Here is a 17,168-nt window from a genome sequence, read left to right on the forward strand (position 1 = left end):
TCCCTGCTGATCACCGAGCTGGGAGGAAAAGGACTGCTGAAGCTCTGAGCGTTTGGCTCTCTCCAGGTTTGCCAGAACCCAGAGAAAAGCTGGGGTGCTGACACAGCATACAGAGTGCTGTGCACTCCCCTGCCTTGGCCCTCTGGTAGCTCTGGCACCACAGGCACCAAAGCAACTGATTTATCCACATGAATCCAGTGCTACTTGGTCTCACAAAACCTGCAGGAAGGTATCTATAGATACTCTACTGCCTCATTTTCTTTAATCTTGTTTTTTTTTTCCCTGTGGCACTGATCTAACTTCTGGTGCTAGTTAGAGCTTCTTTCATGGGTGATAAAACAACAGCATGAGCTGCAGTTGCCTGTATTACACAAGAATAAGGGAGAAGAAACCAGTTATTTGTTCAACCGGTTTCTGTCCACAATGATAGAAGAGAAAATTCAGAAAGCACAGGGGAACAAAAGTCAAAATATTCAACTGCACAGGCAAAGCAAAACCTGGAAAGTGGATTGCTGGTCTGTGTTTTTATTTCTTTTTGGTAAAGACTGCCTTCCGGTTTCACTGATCTCTTGCAAGTAAAGACAGAGGGTTTTGCTGTGCCTGTCTGTCTCTGCACCCCAGGCACCCACACTAGGCCTGACTGCCTAACTCTCTGGAAGCTCAGTCGATGTACAGCTAACTCTGCTTGGACGGTTACTTTTCAGATAGCTAGAGAGCAAAATCAGTCAAGCTAAATCCCATTCATCCAGAAAACAAACAAACAACAAAAAAACTGCTATGCATTGGGCATGGGATTTTTTCTTCCCATTTTCTTTTAAGTCTCTTTTCAACCATTAACAAGTATGCACAACTCCTGTTTAGCAGCTACCTATGCAGAACGGCTTCCTTAGGGCTAAGTTCTCTCCTCCTGCTGTTTCTCCACCTGTTGAACTCTGCTTGTTTTGATGGAGCTGGCTCCTGCTTGAGAGGAGTGTGATGCCACATCCACAGCATACCAACAGGATAAACCCTTGGGACCTCCAGGTTAGTGCCAGCCCAACCTAGCACCTCTGCCTGGCATGACCTAATGCATGCAAACACACTGGCTCCTGCAAGTCCCAAAAGCAGTTCAGCAGTTCGTGTTTGCAATGTGAAGTATGCCAATAAGGCAGGGCTTGCTAACCTGGCAGCACCATAGTGGTGGGGGTTTTGCTATTTCTGGTGTCAGTCATTGGCTGCCCCAACTGCTTGCAGTTCTTCTTCCTGCAACGTTGTGTGCTTTTGCCATGCCCTAAAAGCCAGAGCAGAATCTGTACCACAGCAAGGAATGTGATGATTCCTTCATGTGTGAGTTTTTCATATTTGAAAGGAAGCAGCCTAAGCTATTGAGCTATAAACAGGAAGACACCCTGACTGCACCTTTGACTTTTGCTGTGTAGGTCAAACATCACAGTCACTGTGATAGCTCTATGCATGTGATCATTAAGGAAAAATAGGAATATTCCGAAACCAAAGCAGCAGGTTCCAGAGTTCTCAAGGAGAGTCTCAACCTGCCCACATTACAGCCAGCAGGTTGTTCCTTTGGCAGGTTAAGCAAGTCTCACTGCATCAAGTTAAGGGTGGAGAGGAAAAAAATTACTAGAGCTACAGCCCAAGATAAGCGGGAAGATAGGGCCAAGAAGTACAAAGGATAGACACAATCTTCATCTCTCTCTTTTACTTTGCAACATGGATGTCATTCTGCCTCGAGACAACATTTATCACCCAACACGGGTTGAACTTCAGCAAATGCCAAGTCACATCCACAACCTTTCTTTTAAACACTCCCTTCACTGAGGCTTCTTCTACTTAAAAAGTTCCTAACCATAATTAAGATGGGGGGGGGAGGGGGGGAAGTAGTTGTGTTGCCTTACTCCTTTAGAAGAGTTTGCCTTGATTAGATCTTGTATCTAACACTGAAAATGTTCAACCTCACTGGTTAGCCTGCCAAGATACAAGAAGAACAGGAACAAAGCTGTGTTTAGAAGTTATTTTCCCATTGTGACTACAACAACATATTTTGGCCTGACAACACTGGCATACTTAGAATGCAAAAGACAGGCTCATAAGTCAGGCTGGCTTTCACCATCTTACAGTGATAAAGAAAAATGATATGACATTCATCAGTTCCAAAAAATAAACAACAATTTAAGTGACAATGTAGTTCAAAAAAAAGAAGGGCAAAATAAGGGCATGCACAGAAATGCTCATATTCAACTGCAGATGCAAGTTACAGTAACGTGCCAGCAGCTCCAAAGCGACCACTACTGCAGCTCAGAAGACAGCCAAAATCACAGCAGATGAAACTTGGCTTTTTTTTCCTAAATTAAATCAATGAATAGCAGCTCTGAGCCATTCCACAGAGCAACCCAAGTATAGCAGACGACCTCAGGAAGGTACAGAGCAGCCCTGAAATCCACACCTCATATAGTAGTTATTAGTCTCCCCAGCATGCATGCAAGTACACATACACTTGGGACAGTACTGAGGGTGCAACACTAAAATCCAACCACGATACACAGGATGACAGGAAAGAGATAAAAGCTTGAGCCTAGTATTACGGAGGAATCCTGCGCACTAAGTGCTTAGCTAGCCTTGATTAACCTCTCAGAGAAAGTGGTGGAACTCTACTTACAAGTAGACCAGAGAAAGAACCAGAAAAATTTGCAAAAAATAAACCCAAAATGAAAAGAAGAAACAAAGTCTTTTCCAAACATGGTCTGATCCACCTCTGAACTAAACTCTTAATGTTTAAGGACTGCTATGCAAAAAAAAGGAAATACCATGTTATACACTACGTTTTTTGCAGCACAGCTGTATGAGGAAAAGCCCTCCTCATAATCTCTTCCCTCCCCCTCACACACAAAGAATTTCACAGGTGAGCCAAGAGGATCCAACTGTGCTAAGACTGTGTGCCAGTCAGCCCTCCCAACAACATCACATTTTTTCAAGTGCTTGACTGCCTTTCATTCCATCCTCCCCCTGAGAATCACCTTCCGCTTCCCCTCACAACTTTCCTCTCCCCTCTCAGGGTCACATGAACAGGATGACTAAGATGATACTGCACAACAATTCCCCTGCCTTCTTTCCTTTTTTTTTTTTCTTTTTTTAAGACAAATGGGTAGAAAAAGTTTCCAGCCCCACACTGTAATGCAGAGCATGATTTCAGAAGGGCGACTATTCCACCAGAACAGCAGCAAGTGAATATTTTGCTACCTTACATTGAAGAGACTTCTGTAGTAATAGGCAAAAATGCAGAACTCAAGTGCCTTTTTCCTTTTTCTCTTGTGGATGGTGTTGGAACAGTGTCTGTGGGAGGTGACTCATGGGGAGGGCGGGGGAGCATGTGTCCTACTGAAGTGACACGCAGCTCCTGCTGGTCTTTACCACATCTCTAAAAAGGGCTGATGTATTTTCTTAATGCCAAAGGGATTTGCATGTTGATCATATAAGCTTTCTGGAGGTCTCGAAACAGGGCAGCCTACAGCTTCAATGCCAAAACCAGAATGTGGGCAGGTTTTGACTGGCTGGTTCAAGGCTAGAATGAGCAGGCAAAGCATCCTGAAGGAGGCAACTGCTCCTTGCTCCGGGTCCCACTGAATTATGAACAAAACCAGGAGCTTCTGCTTTGCATGCAGATAACCTGATCAGCACCACTCTGGCTCTTGGATAGAAATCATCCCTCAGCACGCATGGGAATCCCTCATCTCTTAATTCTGGGGAGAAAAAAGTACACTGTAGCTGCACCTTGAGTTTCCATGGCTCCTGATGTTCTTCAGGTCCCAAAGAAAAAAGGCCTGTCTGGCTTGGAGGCCCAGGCAAAAGGAAGGTATGGAACAATACGGTGCATTTGCAGCCCCTGAGCAGGGTTCAGGGTTAAGCCTCTCCCTTATAACTATGGCAGCACAAGCACTGCTGGCTTTCAGTCAAGAGAGGTTTGTGCCAGGTAGGTCTGATTAGAAGGAGCAGCATGTCCAGAGGGGGAGCAGCAAGCAATTTCACTGAGGCCTGGTTGGGAAAGTCCCAGCATCTAAATCAAGATTAATTCTTGAGCCCAGAATCCAGTGTATGTATAAACACCCTCCTCCTCTCTCACGTCTGTGAAAACGCAGTGGGGAGGCCAATGAATCCAGACATTATCAGTCCACAGAGATCATCTGACAGTATCGAGTTCAGGTTCTGGCTTCATATCCCACTTATTATTATAAGTTTCTCCACTTTACCACTAGATGTACTCTATACTGTATCACACATGATTATTCCTCATCTCCCTTGTGATTTCTAGGCAGTTTGGTATCAAATACAAGTGGAAAATCCTCATACATCTGATGCTTATCTGAAGACAAGGAAGCCACACATCCAATCATTCAAATCAAAGACAAAGAATAAAAATTAGTGCTTTCCATCCTTCACCTTATTTACAAACACTTTGCTTTTCCCCTTACAACAAAGAGAATTACTCAATTTCCCAAGCTAGTCTGGGAAGGACTGAGCTGGTCAGTACGATTTAGCTGATTCAATGTGCTTTATGTCTTTCATTGTTTTGTGTCTCAAGATCTTTCACTTGCATTGCTCTTCCCAAATAACAGTAAACAAACTCCAAAGAATCATAAAACCCTTTTTCAATAATTAAAAAAACCTGAAAGTATGTCCTTCAGATCATGACCAAACATCTCTGTTTAGAAAAAACCAGTCAGCTTTGTTAAAGCTTCAACTTAGTGTCATTGTATCAGAACAAACAGGAGTGCAGGATGCATCCGAGATAGGCTGAAATCTGGACCATGACGTTCTTCGGGCTGCATGAAATGAAAAATGTCTCATAAAGAAAGAGAAGACAGCCTTTAAAATTACACTGGTAACATCTCTTTTCAGGTATTTCTATGTCACATTATCTCTGTCACTGTTTTTGTTTGATTCTTCTTAAAAAATGGTACTTTAGCCCAAGGTATCTGGAAATGTAGGAAAACACAGGGAACTTCTCTTCAAAGCTCCTGCCATTTGATATGTACAGGAAGTAAATCCTAAACAAAGAGAAAGTGAAGCAGCAGTATTTTTAGGAACAATCATTTAATACCCTGCTGCTAACTCCCTCCTTAAAAGTCTTGTGAATATGACTGAAACTTAAGTCAAAAGTGCAGTAACATTATGCCCTTGGGTTAAAGAGTTTAGTCAGTTGTTTGTTTGTTAAAACATGTAGAGAATCTGTATTGACAATGTATTTACAGTGTTAATTACCTACATCGCCCACTTAAGAGAGCAATCCACTCAGCCCTTGCCAGTTGTAATCACAGGAACCAAAAAGATGCAGGTAAGTTTTGCAAATCAGACATGATCTGTAGTAGGACAAGTTTCTGTTTGTCTTCTCCTTTTGGCTTGTTTAATATTTGTATCCTCAAAAAACCCCAAAAATGGCTCAAAGAGCCCTCAGACAAACACACATACTTCACAGCAAGTCAAGAGAAAATCAAATGCCAAAATCCCAGTCATATGGGAGATTCCCTCCTACAACTGCGGAGCAATCTCAAATTCCAAGTACCCCCACATATTCCAGTGGTAACCAGTGTTGAACCCTAGCATGGGACAAACCAAATGAAGCTGAGCCACAGAAATCTCTATGGTAGGAAATTCATTGCAGTTCATGCAAGGAAAGGGTCGGGTGGAGCAAACAGGTCCCAGGAAGGATCAGATTGGGATGCCCTGACTCGTTTCAGCTGCATGTCTGCAAGCAGGCCCAGCAGGAGAGATCCCCCTGCTAGCGCTCCCCACGGCAGCCAGGCACTGCCATCCTGCTGGCATGGGGGCACACCTCATTATCCTCATGGAGTCTCCAGCGCTTGTTCGCACTGTCTACCAAGGCTAACGTGGCCCTGGGGAGCCTCCCCACACAGCAGCATGCGGCCGCACATGGGCGTAGCCGCCTCCCGGCACCCCCCAGGTGCCCAAGGTGCCACACACGCCCCCAGCATCCTCCCCAGCTCAGAGCGGCTGCGGCACTGCCTGGCTCCCGGCGCAGTGAAGTTCTCCTGGCAGACGGCATCATTAGGATGACAGAAGTGCCATTATTCAGATCCACCAAGACTGGCTGGGTGTGCTAAGGCTGAAGAAGCTACCAGTGACTAAATTCGAATGACAGATTTCGAATCTCTTTTCAGTGCTACCAGGGCAGTCTGTAAAGTTAGCCAGTGCCATGCAGCTGCCAATACATGATACCTAAGGACATATGATACACACATATGCACACAGAGCATTCTGTATTTTTATCCTAGAGAAAAATTTTGCTTTGCTGTGAATAAAGGCAAGTTGTAAGCATGAGTGAGAGGAGAGATAATGATCTACAAATCCAACGAGGGGGGGTACCACTTCTGAATAATTATGCTGTATTCACAGTTAAGTAACTACTTGCTGCACAGACTCAGCAAGTTCAAACAGGCTGAAATTGATACAACTGCATTCCCAGCTTGGCTCAAAGTTACTCCTATTCCCTAACAGCAACGTTGTCAGAACGCCTCAAGGGAAAAAAAGGGAGACGAATATTAGCCTGATGATGCTGTGACAGGGAAGTGATTCAAACAATGCCTCCAAAGCAAAGCTTCCCAAACGACAGCAGAAGAAAGCAGTTTGCATCAACCCTGGTGTAAGGGAGGGCAAAAGAGGAGGAAATGCAGTGTGAGCTTCCCAGTACCACTTCACCAAGCTGCACACACAGTTTGCAGTATGTTCAGAGCAGACCTAAATGAACAATGCCAAATACTACACGGAGACTTCCAAGCTGTAAGAAACTTTTACGTGGGACAAGATCCTCCCTTATTAAACAAGATCCTTTTGAGGCAACTGTACTTCCTTAAGCTTGGAGAAAATGTATTAAAACAACAATAAAATTAAGCAGTAGTAGTATTTTTTTAAGTGTACCAAAAATCTAGCCTGGGACATTCTGAACTGTTTCCTTCAATCTTTTGGGAGATTTGTGGTTTTCAGGCATGTCCTTTAGTTACCACACTATATAACGTTATTCAGTTACTTCACTGCTGATTTTTCAGGAAATTTTATGTTTAAAGAAAACAAGTGTCATTAGATGGTAAGGACAATTAAAGCCATTTTTAAATTTTAGTAATGGGAAAAAGGAGAGAGAAGGAAAGAGAAAATTAGAGAAAGTATATCACAACAGGGAAAAGGTTTATCCTAAAGAGCAAACACAGTCAAAGAAGTTGTCCTGCCTCCCCTCCAGAACCACACCCTTTTCTTAACCAAGCAAACATAATCCCCAGCTACTTCCCAGAACCAGGCAAAGCCCTCTTTGCTGTTGGTTACCTCTCACACTCCACTGTTGAGCAATCCTGATGGCACAGCACAGAACAACTTGCTGCGTCACACAGCTCAAGAAGGAAAAAACAGACGGCCACAGCACTGCTGGGGACCCTGTGCAGATGGAGCCAAGTATCTCCCCCAACACAAACACACACACAAAAACACACACAGATGCATGCAAGGAAGCTGCACGAGATAAGGGAAGCACATCTTCCTTAAAAGCAGGGTCTCCACACTACCCCGGTATCAGCAGCCACCAAGTATCTCAAGGGGTAAGGAAGTAAAAGGTTATCACTGTGCACACACAAACTGCAAACTTTTCCCAGCGCCGAGGACGGCATCCTAGCAAAAGAGGTTTCACGTGCTCAGCCCATTTCCTCTCCTGTTCCTGAACATGTGGTCCTCCTTCCTCACAGCATTCCCTTGCTGAGCAGAGAAGCAATAGGAAAAGGTTTCACATCTTGTTACATGTCTGTTTAGTTGAGCTGGAAACAGAAGTCCCCACGTGACCTGTGCTACTTTACAGGAGTTTGGGAACTTCAGCCCTCAAGTGGAATTCATTCAGTCCATGAACAATTGTCGCCTTACTCTCTCTACCCTCTAATCTGAAACTGTCAAAAAAGCTACCACTAAAGTGTCTTGGCTTCAGTGGTATAACAAATGGCATAACAAATGAGCCACACAGAACTTGTACCTCTTCTCTGTTTCAGGATACCTTTCCACATGAGTCAGCACTGGAAAGCTGACTCTAAGGATTTATGAAAAAATCACTGAGAGTGTTTAGCAAACTTCAGCTAAGAGACCAGCCTGAAGAACTCAGCATATCTATAGATACCCTAAAGAAACAGAAAGCAGTATTTGCATATTGTGTACTATTTAACAGTTGTATAACGGCACTACTACTTTAAAGACTGTGTCTTTGCCTAACCTGTGTACATCACACGTATGAGCACCATGGTTCAACAACACCAGTGAAAGGACCTGGCTAAGTCCAAATGACAAGATTCCCCTCATTTTCTTTTAGATTTTTTTTAAACAGCTACAGAAGCATCCCCAAATGCTACTACTACTGTTAAGGAATCTCCTATTTTTAAAAGAAGGGAGGAAAGAAAGAGGAAAAAACCTGCTGACCCTGAGAGGGGGTATGTTCTGCAGTTGCTGGTTCCAGCATGCTAAACGAGAACAGGTTGAGCAGGTTAGATACTGAGGGGAAAAAAGGCAAAGCTGGAAGACATACATTAAAGGTGGAATGACAGCAACCACAAATGCAGTTTGTGATAGACTTTTTCCTCATTCTCGTGGGTACTTGGCCCAGGAATCTTTTCAGAGGCTCAAAGGAACAGAGGGAATACACATTCATAGGAGAAGTGGTGTAAGTATGTCTGATGTGCATGCACAACAGGCTGAACAAAGATTACTTTAACATACAAACTCTCTCAGCAAACTTTCTCACCACCAGCATTTTCTACACAGAATCACCCAACCGAAGTACAAGCTATAAGACAAGCCACCAACCAAAAAGCGAACAAAACAACATGTTATCTGTTAACCTTGAGAGCTGACATGTCCACAAGAATCACATGTCAGGTTACAGCAGAAGACTAAAAGCACCTCAACTCCTCGCAAAGATCTCCTGGATTTTCTAGTGCTAGCTAAGTTACGGCGTGTTTTTATTTTGTAGCTCTTTAAGGTGAGAAGGGGAGGAAACATCCCTGAGAATACTAGACCTTCAGAGGTGATATTCCTGAAAGGGTACTTATGTGGAAAGATCAAGGTCTTGCACTGCTATGTGCTCTGTGACTAGAGTCTAATCTGTCAAGTGGCTTGTGCTTATTTGAACTGTGACATGGGTAACAAAGCAGCACTAAGCTATGCTCAATACGCTCTGTTATATGGGAGATTTATGTTACTGCCCGTGAGGAGGATGGTATTACCCTGCCACATCACACCACCTTCTCCTCGACACAAATCACACCAGAAACCCAAACTCATTAACAGTGTTCCCCTTTGTTGCCTGCAAAAACCAAAACATAAGAATCCACAACCTTATAATGCACAAGATTAGACTTTGCTATTGCTTGAAGGCAACACACACACAAAATCTAGGACTGAAAAAGCACACTGAAGTCTTTCTTATGTTTAGGTACTGAGGAGCTCTGGAGATGCAAGTATAATGTTCCTCATTGTGTACGCTTAGGTTCTCAAGAACAATGGAGCTAATTAAGGTCCGCATATAAATCTTAACTCTGCACTTCCTTGCTTTGCTTGATTCTAATCAGATCTCAGCATTCATGTTTTTGTGTTAACTTCCTTTGCTGTTCTTTAATGATAACTGAAGGGGGATACTGTCCAAGCCTACAAGCAGCATGTAACCCATCTGAAATCCTGGCATCTCCTTTCAGCTCGGAGGGCTCACAGAGGTTCTGTGGCACAAGAGGTCATCCGGAGTCTTTTACTGCTGAAGATACTGGTGGAGGGGTTTTTTTGGGCACCCTACTTGTGAGTCATGTGAATTAAATAAAAGTTTATATGTAGTCGTTCCAGAAGTAATTCTACTCAGCAACAGTGAGACAGACAAAAGTTTCTTCCTGGGACAATTAAAAATACTGTAGTCTTCTAATTCGAATCAAAGATACAGAGAAACAGACTCTTCTCTTACTGCCATATTGTTGTTGAAAAGGCTTGCTTGCTTTCTTTCTTTCTCTCTTTCTTTCTAATTTAACCTTCTTCAAAACATAGGGGTCTCAGCAGAATACCAAACACATATTCTGGATATTATCTGCTGACAGGATAGAGACCACAAAGCTTCCCTCCACCTGTTTCCCCATCCTTATTTACAAAATGTACTAGCAAAAAATGTAACAAACATTTTTTAACTGCAAAGAAAACCGAAACAGCTATCATATCTCATCTGCATCCCACAACTACAGTCATTAATTACTAGAAGCAGAAATTAGTCCTTTGCGTTCATTATCCCTGCTGAAGAATTAAGGCATTTGCATTTGCTGAAGCTTATCTTTCACTAGCATGCTGACAGTGGTTAAATCATCCCTCCACATATAAGGAATGGATTTAAAAGCCTGTAGAATAGCCTGGTTCTTAATATTTAAGAGCACTGCTTACCAACTACTACACTGAAATAAAAGCTCCTTAGGAGATGACCAAAGAGACATTTCTATTGTGCAAGACAATGAGAAGACAGCTTTTTCACATGTGTGAAGTGTCAATCATTTTCTGTGTGGCGATCTCCTCGGCTATTTGTTTTTAGCTTCAAGATCTTGTAAGTTCAGTTTTTCAAAGCTGCACCAAACTTCCACTTGCAAACCACCAGAAAACAAACCATGTTGTAATAGGACAGTTCCTCTCCTCTTCTGAGGAAAAAAAAAAAAGGTCGTCACGCATATGGTTATGCTCTGCCTCTAAAACTCCCATCTTAAGCAAATGCCAGCCTGCATGTGCTGGACTACTACAGAGATCCTATTTGTACTAAGAGACTGGGCATTGTAACTGTGCTGCACCCCACAAAGCACACACAACGTACTGGAAGCAGGCCAATGCCATAAATAACATGGGAGCGACTCACAGGTGGAATGCAGGGAGAGGATGGATTCAGCCAGATCTTGAGGACACGCTGCCTATTGGATATTTGCAGAGTCACAGGTGGCCTGTGTGCATGCCTGCCCATGACACACAGACTCCTGTTAAAGAGAGCAGGGAACCACTGCTGTGTACACATCTCAACCCCTACGCCTTTATCAGGATCCCACACTCATTTTCTGAGCAGCGCGTTACAATCTTCCAGACGTGTATGCTCTTCATGTGCCAGCAAAGATGGCTGGTTAAAATGTCAAAATTCATGGATTACCCTCCAGCATATGCATTTTCTGTCTTTCTCAAGAAACTCACTCAGCAACACACAGGTGCACACATGAAGTGTTGCTGCAGAAAGACTTGAACATCAGAATAGTACCCTACCTTGATTAAAAAGACAGCTGCTTATCTCTCCACAGCATATTAAAATCAAAAGTTCGGGAAAACTATCTAGTACTGAAAGTAAGATTAAGAATGAAAGTGCCTTCTTAATTAAAAGAAGAAATACCTTCTTTGATAGGACCCTTTGTAAGAATGCTTCAAAGCATAGCTTCTGCGATCCAGATCTTCCAATCTGAGTTTCAAAGACTTCTGCATGTGGTTGTTGCATGTGGTGTTTTGCATGTGCCAAAAAAAAAAAAAATTCCCTAAACTTTGAGACCTGCTCCTGAGATGGTACATAAACAGACCACAAGTACCTAAGCAGGATGTAAATAAAAAGCCATTCTGAATAATTTTGTTACGTATAGGGCAAGGCATGGAAGAAGAGAAAGAAGGTAGACACTTGCTACATTTTGGTTTCATATGAAACTCTTCAGTTAGTTCACATTACTGGACTTACATGGACAGTCTGGAGAAAACCAGCCATGGACAATGCACCTTCATTTACCAAACTGGGGAAGCTGTGGCTGAAATACATGCATTATCCCTTCACTCTTTTCAGACTTGCCCCAGAGCCTTTAATAGCTTCCCACTGGAAACTGGCAGGAAGGTCATTTCTCACCTCCCTTTTGGCATTTATATCCCATTACCATCTTCTAGTTGCATGGAGAGCGTGTCTTTGGCAGGGAGGAAAATGTGACTTTAAAGTGATAGGCACGGACTATCCTTAGTCACAGAAATGGAAAAGGAACTGCTGGCAAAGTATTCCACCCCCAAAGGAAACACTTTTGGAGCAAGTGGAGGCATCGCCCTTCCCACTGAAGCCTGATGCATGTTCTACTCGAATGCAACGCAGTAAGTCAAGTAAAACTTTTTTTCTCTACCTCAAGGTCCCTTGCTAATGCTCACAAACCACAACTACAATCCACAGCAGCAGCCTAACTCCTCTGTCTGCATTTTGGGGAGAGGCAGTGGTAGAGATGGAGTAAGAGACTTGAAACCTCCTATTTGGTGTCAGAGTCTAGACCCATAAGGGCTCCTCAGAGTTGGGATTATTCAAAGATAAACTCCCTAGGGAGTTACTATGACAGTACAGTACTATGACAGATGGAAAGCCTTTGGAAAGTCTTTAGCAGTTGCAATCTTTTGACTGGAGACAGTACACTGGAAATCCCCAGCTCTTACAGAGCTACAGAAACCCTTTATACACCTCTTTTCCCTCTATATAGTTTATGCTCCTGATGGAGATATGAGTATTTAATTCACTCTGACTGAGAGAAAGCCCCAGGGTCTGTCTCTCTAGTAAAGGGGGAGGATAAGGCATATCCTAAACTGCATATTTTCTTATGTACTGATCATTAAAGTGCCAGTTACAAGAATGCTGAACTCAAAACTACTGTGATGTAACTCCTTCCTCCAAATTCTTAAAAAGCCCCAAGAAAATAATGCCCCCAAATTCCTAATCAGCTCCTGATGCTAGGAGGTTTGCTATTTTCAAGAAGACTTGCTCTTTCAAGTACTGATCAAAAAGAAATCTCTAAAAAGCTCAGCATCATCTCCAGGTCTTCTTCTCCAGAGCAATTCCTGATGCTGATACCAGGCACTGACAGATCTTCCAGCTGCATCACATTGCACCAACCCTCCACAAACGGTAGGAGCAGCACTGATACAGCAGCAGGCAGTCTGACAGCACATCAGGAAGAATGAGAAAATCAGCTTTTTGCTCTGGACATTGAGCACTCTCCAGAGACCTTTGCTCTCTCCAAGTGTGACTGTGAGCCACAGAAGGCTCAGGTCACTCCTGAACAGCCTGGCAGCCTGTAAGAGAGTTTTCTAAGATACCCCAGGCTCAAGGTTGAAAATCCTGGCCAAGATGTCAGGCTGGTCAGAAAAGGAAGCAGGTTTTAACCTCTTTTTCTTACTAGTGTTGCACAAGAGAACCTTCCCCCTCCACCCCAGTCTGCGTGACCATTCAACTTGACTTGTTGACAAGGAGCCAAGGAGCACAACAAAAAGAAATTTGACTTCATGTGAGAGGTCATGACTCATTTACAAATGAAGTGTTGCATGTATTGTGGGAGTCAGGAAGGCCAGCATCGATTTCACAAGTGAAGAGTACATGCAACACCCCAGCACAACAGCCACGCTAACTCAAAGGAGAGATGTGCAGGAAACAGTGTTCTCACTCCACAGAAAGTTTGGCTATTGCATAGAAGTTTTACTGTAATGCAGAAGAGCAGCAAGTAAGAGCTCTGGGGTTTTTTTTCTCCCTTGGTAAAGTGAGGGTGGAAAAAAATTACTTTTGATGGAGATGGTGGGCACTTCAGAGTGTAACAACATTGGTAATCATTTTCTAACCCAAAAAAGCCACCAAAATTTGTCTCCTTCCCTCTTCTACTCAGCTGAATGTCTAATGATGTGGATGCTTTGAGGTCAAAAAATGGATCAGAAACTTCATTCTGTGATGGAACAGTACTCCCATGGCACAGTATTTCCCTGGACAAAATCATTCCATTGAACTTTTTCCCCTAAAAGGTCTTTTAAAAGTCTGGATTTAAAAATAGTATAGACAGCTAAATGAGAGCCAGAACATGGCAAAGGGGGAGAAAGAGAAGAGGGGATGTACATGGCATAACCCTACACATTTTTCCCCCATTCGGATACCAGCAGACCAGCTTCTCTCTCACTGCTCTCCTGTGAACTAAGCATATGTGATGGAAGTGCAATAATACCTGGGAGGCTCCTGCAGGACCTTTACAAGTTACACTGATTCTTTACCAGCACATCACAAGTTTCTGCTAAACCTGTAACTCCTCCCTCTGACCCCACGCTGTGCAAAGGGGTCCAGGGATACCACCATGCTGGCTACCAGGCCCACAGGAGAAATTTTTTTTTTCTGGTTTGGACATACATCTGTCACTACTTGGATACCATGGCACAAAAATAGAGAACAATAAAAGAACTGCACACAAAAGTAGAGAAAGATGGATTTGTGCTGTCATCTAGCTGGTACAGAAGAACAGACATGGCACCACCACAGACATGGCCTGCAGGAGTTACACATGAGGCAGGACCTGGCAAACAGGTCCTTGCTCTGGAATCCTGAGGCAGGAACAGTTTTGAATGAGATGTGAGAGGTATTCAGCCACAGCACTGACAGTCCATTGGACATGATGCTACAGCTAAGTTTGAGATGCCTGAAAAAGAAATTTACTTCACACCATCATAGACTAGAAATACCTGTTTCAGAAGGAGGTACTGGTGGGCAAAAATCTTCCTTGTGAGTATGCCACAGCACAGCACCAGATAAAAAATTTGATTTCACTTTGCATTTATCCTCATTTGCCTACTTGCACATTCATGCTTTCCTACAGCAACAAGATCCAGTATTACAGTCGGTTACAGCAACACGAAAAGCTTATTCACCGAAAAAGACCAGAAGGCACAGTCTGCCAACCACAACTCTCCTTTAGCAGAACCAGAAAATTTCTTTGTGCTCAGGATTTTGCTTGTCATGAGTCTGGGGTCACTTGTTGCAGAGATACCAAGCTCAGGAACAGCTTTTGCTGCTGCAGGGCAGCCCTACACAGGATGGAGCTTAACAGAACAGACAGGCACCTATCAGATGGAAAAAACTTTTTATATCAAGATTTTCCTTGCATGAACTTAGGTCCTTCTTAGTGCAGTCGGTAAATACAGCACTCCATCCTGGTAACTTCAGGCATCATCTTTTTAAGAGAAAAAATTAAAACCAAACTACCTTCTCCTCAGAAGGTTCTGATCTGTACTTTTTTTGGGCAAGTCACTGAGCCTGGCAACTCCGGCTATAAATTTGCTACAAAAGCATGCTAAGAATTGCTATATGGGGAAACCTGCATAGGCAAAAGTGACTACATCAGTCTCTCATAGGCCTGGAGTCAAGTTTCAGGGGAAGCCTCCCTTTCCTGCTTCTAGGAGAGCATAGGAGATGCCCAGTGAGCAAAAACCCAAATAAACCACAGAAGCAGTCCTTCAGCAAGCTGCCCAAACACAAGTGACAGACCATCCTAGAGTTCCACCACTGGAAGTCACCCTTGGATACTGACAGTGGCATCAGTTGCAACTCAGCAGTGGCCCTGCCTTCCGCACGTCACACAGAATAATGACCCAACCTGGACAACGTGGCTCACAACACCTTTGGTCAGATGAGTCAGATGTGTGACTTATTCAGAGCCCAAGGCCAGTATCTCTTTGTGGTTTTCCCTTCTCATTTTTTATCTATCTTGCCAATTCTCCCCAGTTCCAATCAATTTTAAGTTAAATAAATACGGAATTACAAAACTGCATTCCCTCTCTTTTCACCTAAGTGTTTAACATGAACAAAATTATAAAGAAAAGGTAATTCTGCAAGCAGGTATTGCTCCCATTGTGCAGGACTATGTTATCTCTCCTACTGTCATCAAAATCACCCTTTCATTCCACCTACAGCACACTGCTTAGAAAATTACTGGTAGTAATCAGAGCAACAAGACCTCTTCCCTTCCACACAGAACCAGTCCGTAACCATCACTCCAGCCTTTCTGCTTGTGAGCAGTATTATTTTCCACCACTTGTCTTGCAGTTTCTTCGTAGGTTGTAAACTGTTTGATATGGGGGCTACGGCTTTGTGGGAATCCACAAAGTCTTAATCAACTCTGAGATGTTCTACCCATGCAAATAAATGAATACTGAATCAAGGGATGTGAGAGGGGAAGGAAGATCCATGTGCTTTAACATTTTGTTTCCTCAGCTGACAACTGTACATATTGCTACATCCCTACAAAGGAAACTACGTGAAATACAATTTGGAAACTTGGACTACAGAGAATTTGCCAGATCTATAGTGCAGTAAGTTGTCTATAGTAAAAACAAATATTGATGTATGTATTTAAAAACAAGATAAATATACCAAAGGGCATCTTTGTGATGGCACTTGGATACCTAAGTACCTAACACCAACAAAACCAGAGATGTTCTAATACAACCACTTGAATCCATGATTCTGAAACTACGAAATTAGAAGCTCCTATATAGCTTGGCTATATATTTTTGTCCCCTAAGAAAAATCCATTTTTCTACTACTCCTATTACTAAAAAAAAAAGCTATGACAACTCTTGGTAATACTTAAAAAAAGCTAGACCTTTCTGAATTCTGATTTCCTCCCACTACTTAAGCATCCTAGTAGCTGTAGTGTGTGGGTGTTATGCCATATTTGTAGGTCACAGATACTCCACATTTCCTGCCCAAGTGTGTTTAGTCAGCTTGCTAGTCCCTCCAACAAAAAAAAACAGCTCCCCATGCTGTAAACCTTTCCAAACTCCTGGGACATGATCAGCACTCACCTGTGCATGTTTCCATTGGTGGTGAAGGACTGTCCACATACTGAACATTTATAAGGCCTTTCACCTGAGTGCACCAGCATGTGGCGATCAAGGGAGCTCGCTGAGCTCAGAGACTTTCCACAGATGCTGCAGGAATGGTCTGTCCCTCCAGTGTCAGTGTTATGCTGGAGAAAGCAATGATTTTTTTTTCATTGAATGCACTTTCTGAAGTGCCAGTAAAATATCAGCAAGAACTATAAACATCTTAAATTAAGCAGCTCTAAAGAGCCACTTGGCACAGTACCTTATATGAAGGTGTGCCCTGTATGTACCTCTCCTCCCAGACTTCCCCCCTCAACCCCAGTCCCCCTCCTCCCCCCTCATCTTTAACCCCTTAATGCACCAGCACAAGTAGCTGTTTCATACAGCCTGCAATGCAGCATTTCTCCTGGGTCTGCAGCAAATGAAGATACAGAGGGACTCAGCAACGACCCATCAGACATATGGTTCCTTGGGATACTTTAAGCTGTGCA

General features: G+C 43.2%; 1 protein-coding gene across 2 annotated transcripts in view; it reads right to left on the reverse strand.

Annotated features, from left to right (window-relative positions):
- The window catches only part of RREB1 (ras responsive element binding protein 1), a 77,413-nt gene that overhangs the window by 41,299 nt on the left and 18,946 nt on the right, over window positions 1-17,168 (reverse strand). For both annotated transcript variants that reach the window (XM_008643446.2, XM_017746919.1), the window contains exon 5: window positions 16,657-16,820. In XM_008643446.2, the coding sequence (XP_008641668.1) occupies window positions 16,657-16,820 (164 nt within the window). The remainder of the gene's footprint in view (window positions 1-16,656; window positions 16,821-17,168) is intronic.

Source organism: Corvus brachyrhynchos, unplaced genomic scaffold (genome assembly GCF_000691975.1).
Source record: "Corvus brachyrhynchos isolate BGI_N302 unplaced genomic scaffold, ASM69197v1 scaffold100, whole genome shotgun sequence".
NCBI classification, from domain to species: Eukaryota; Metazoa; Chordata; class Aves; order Passeriformes; family Corvidae; genus Corvus; species Corvus brachyrhynchos.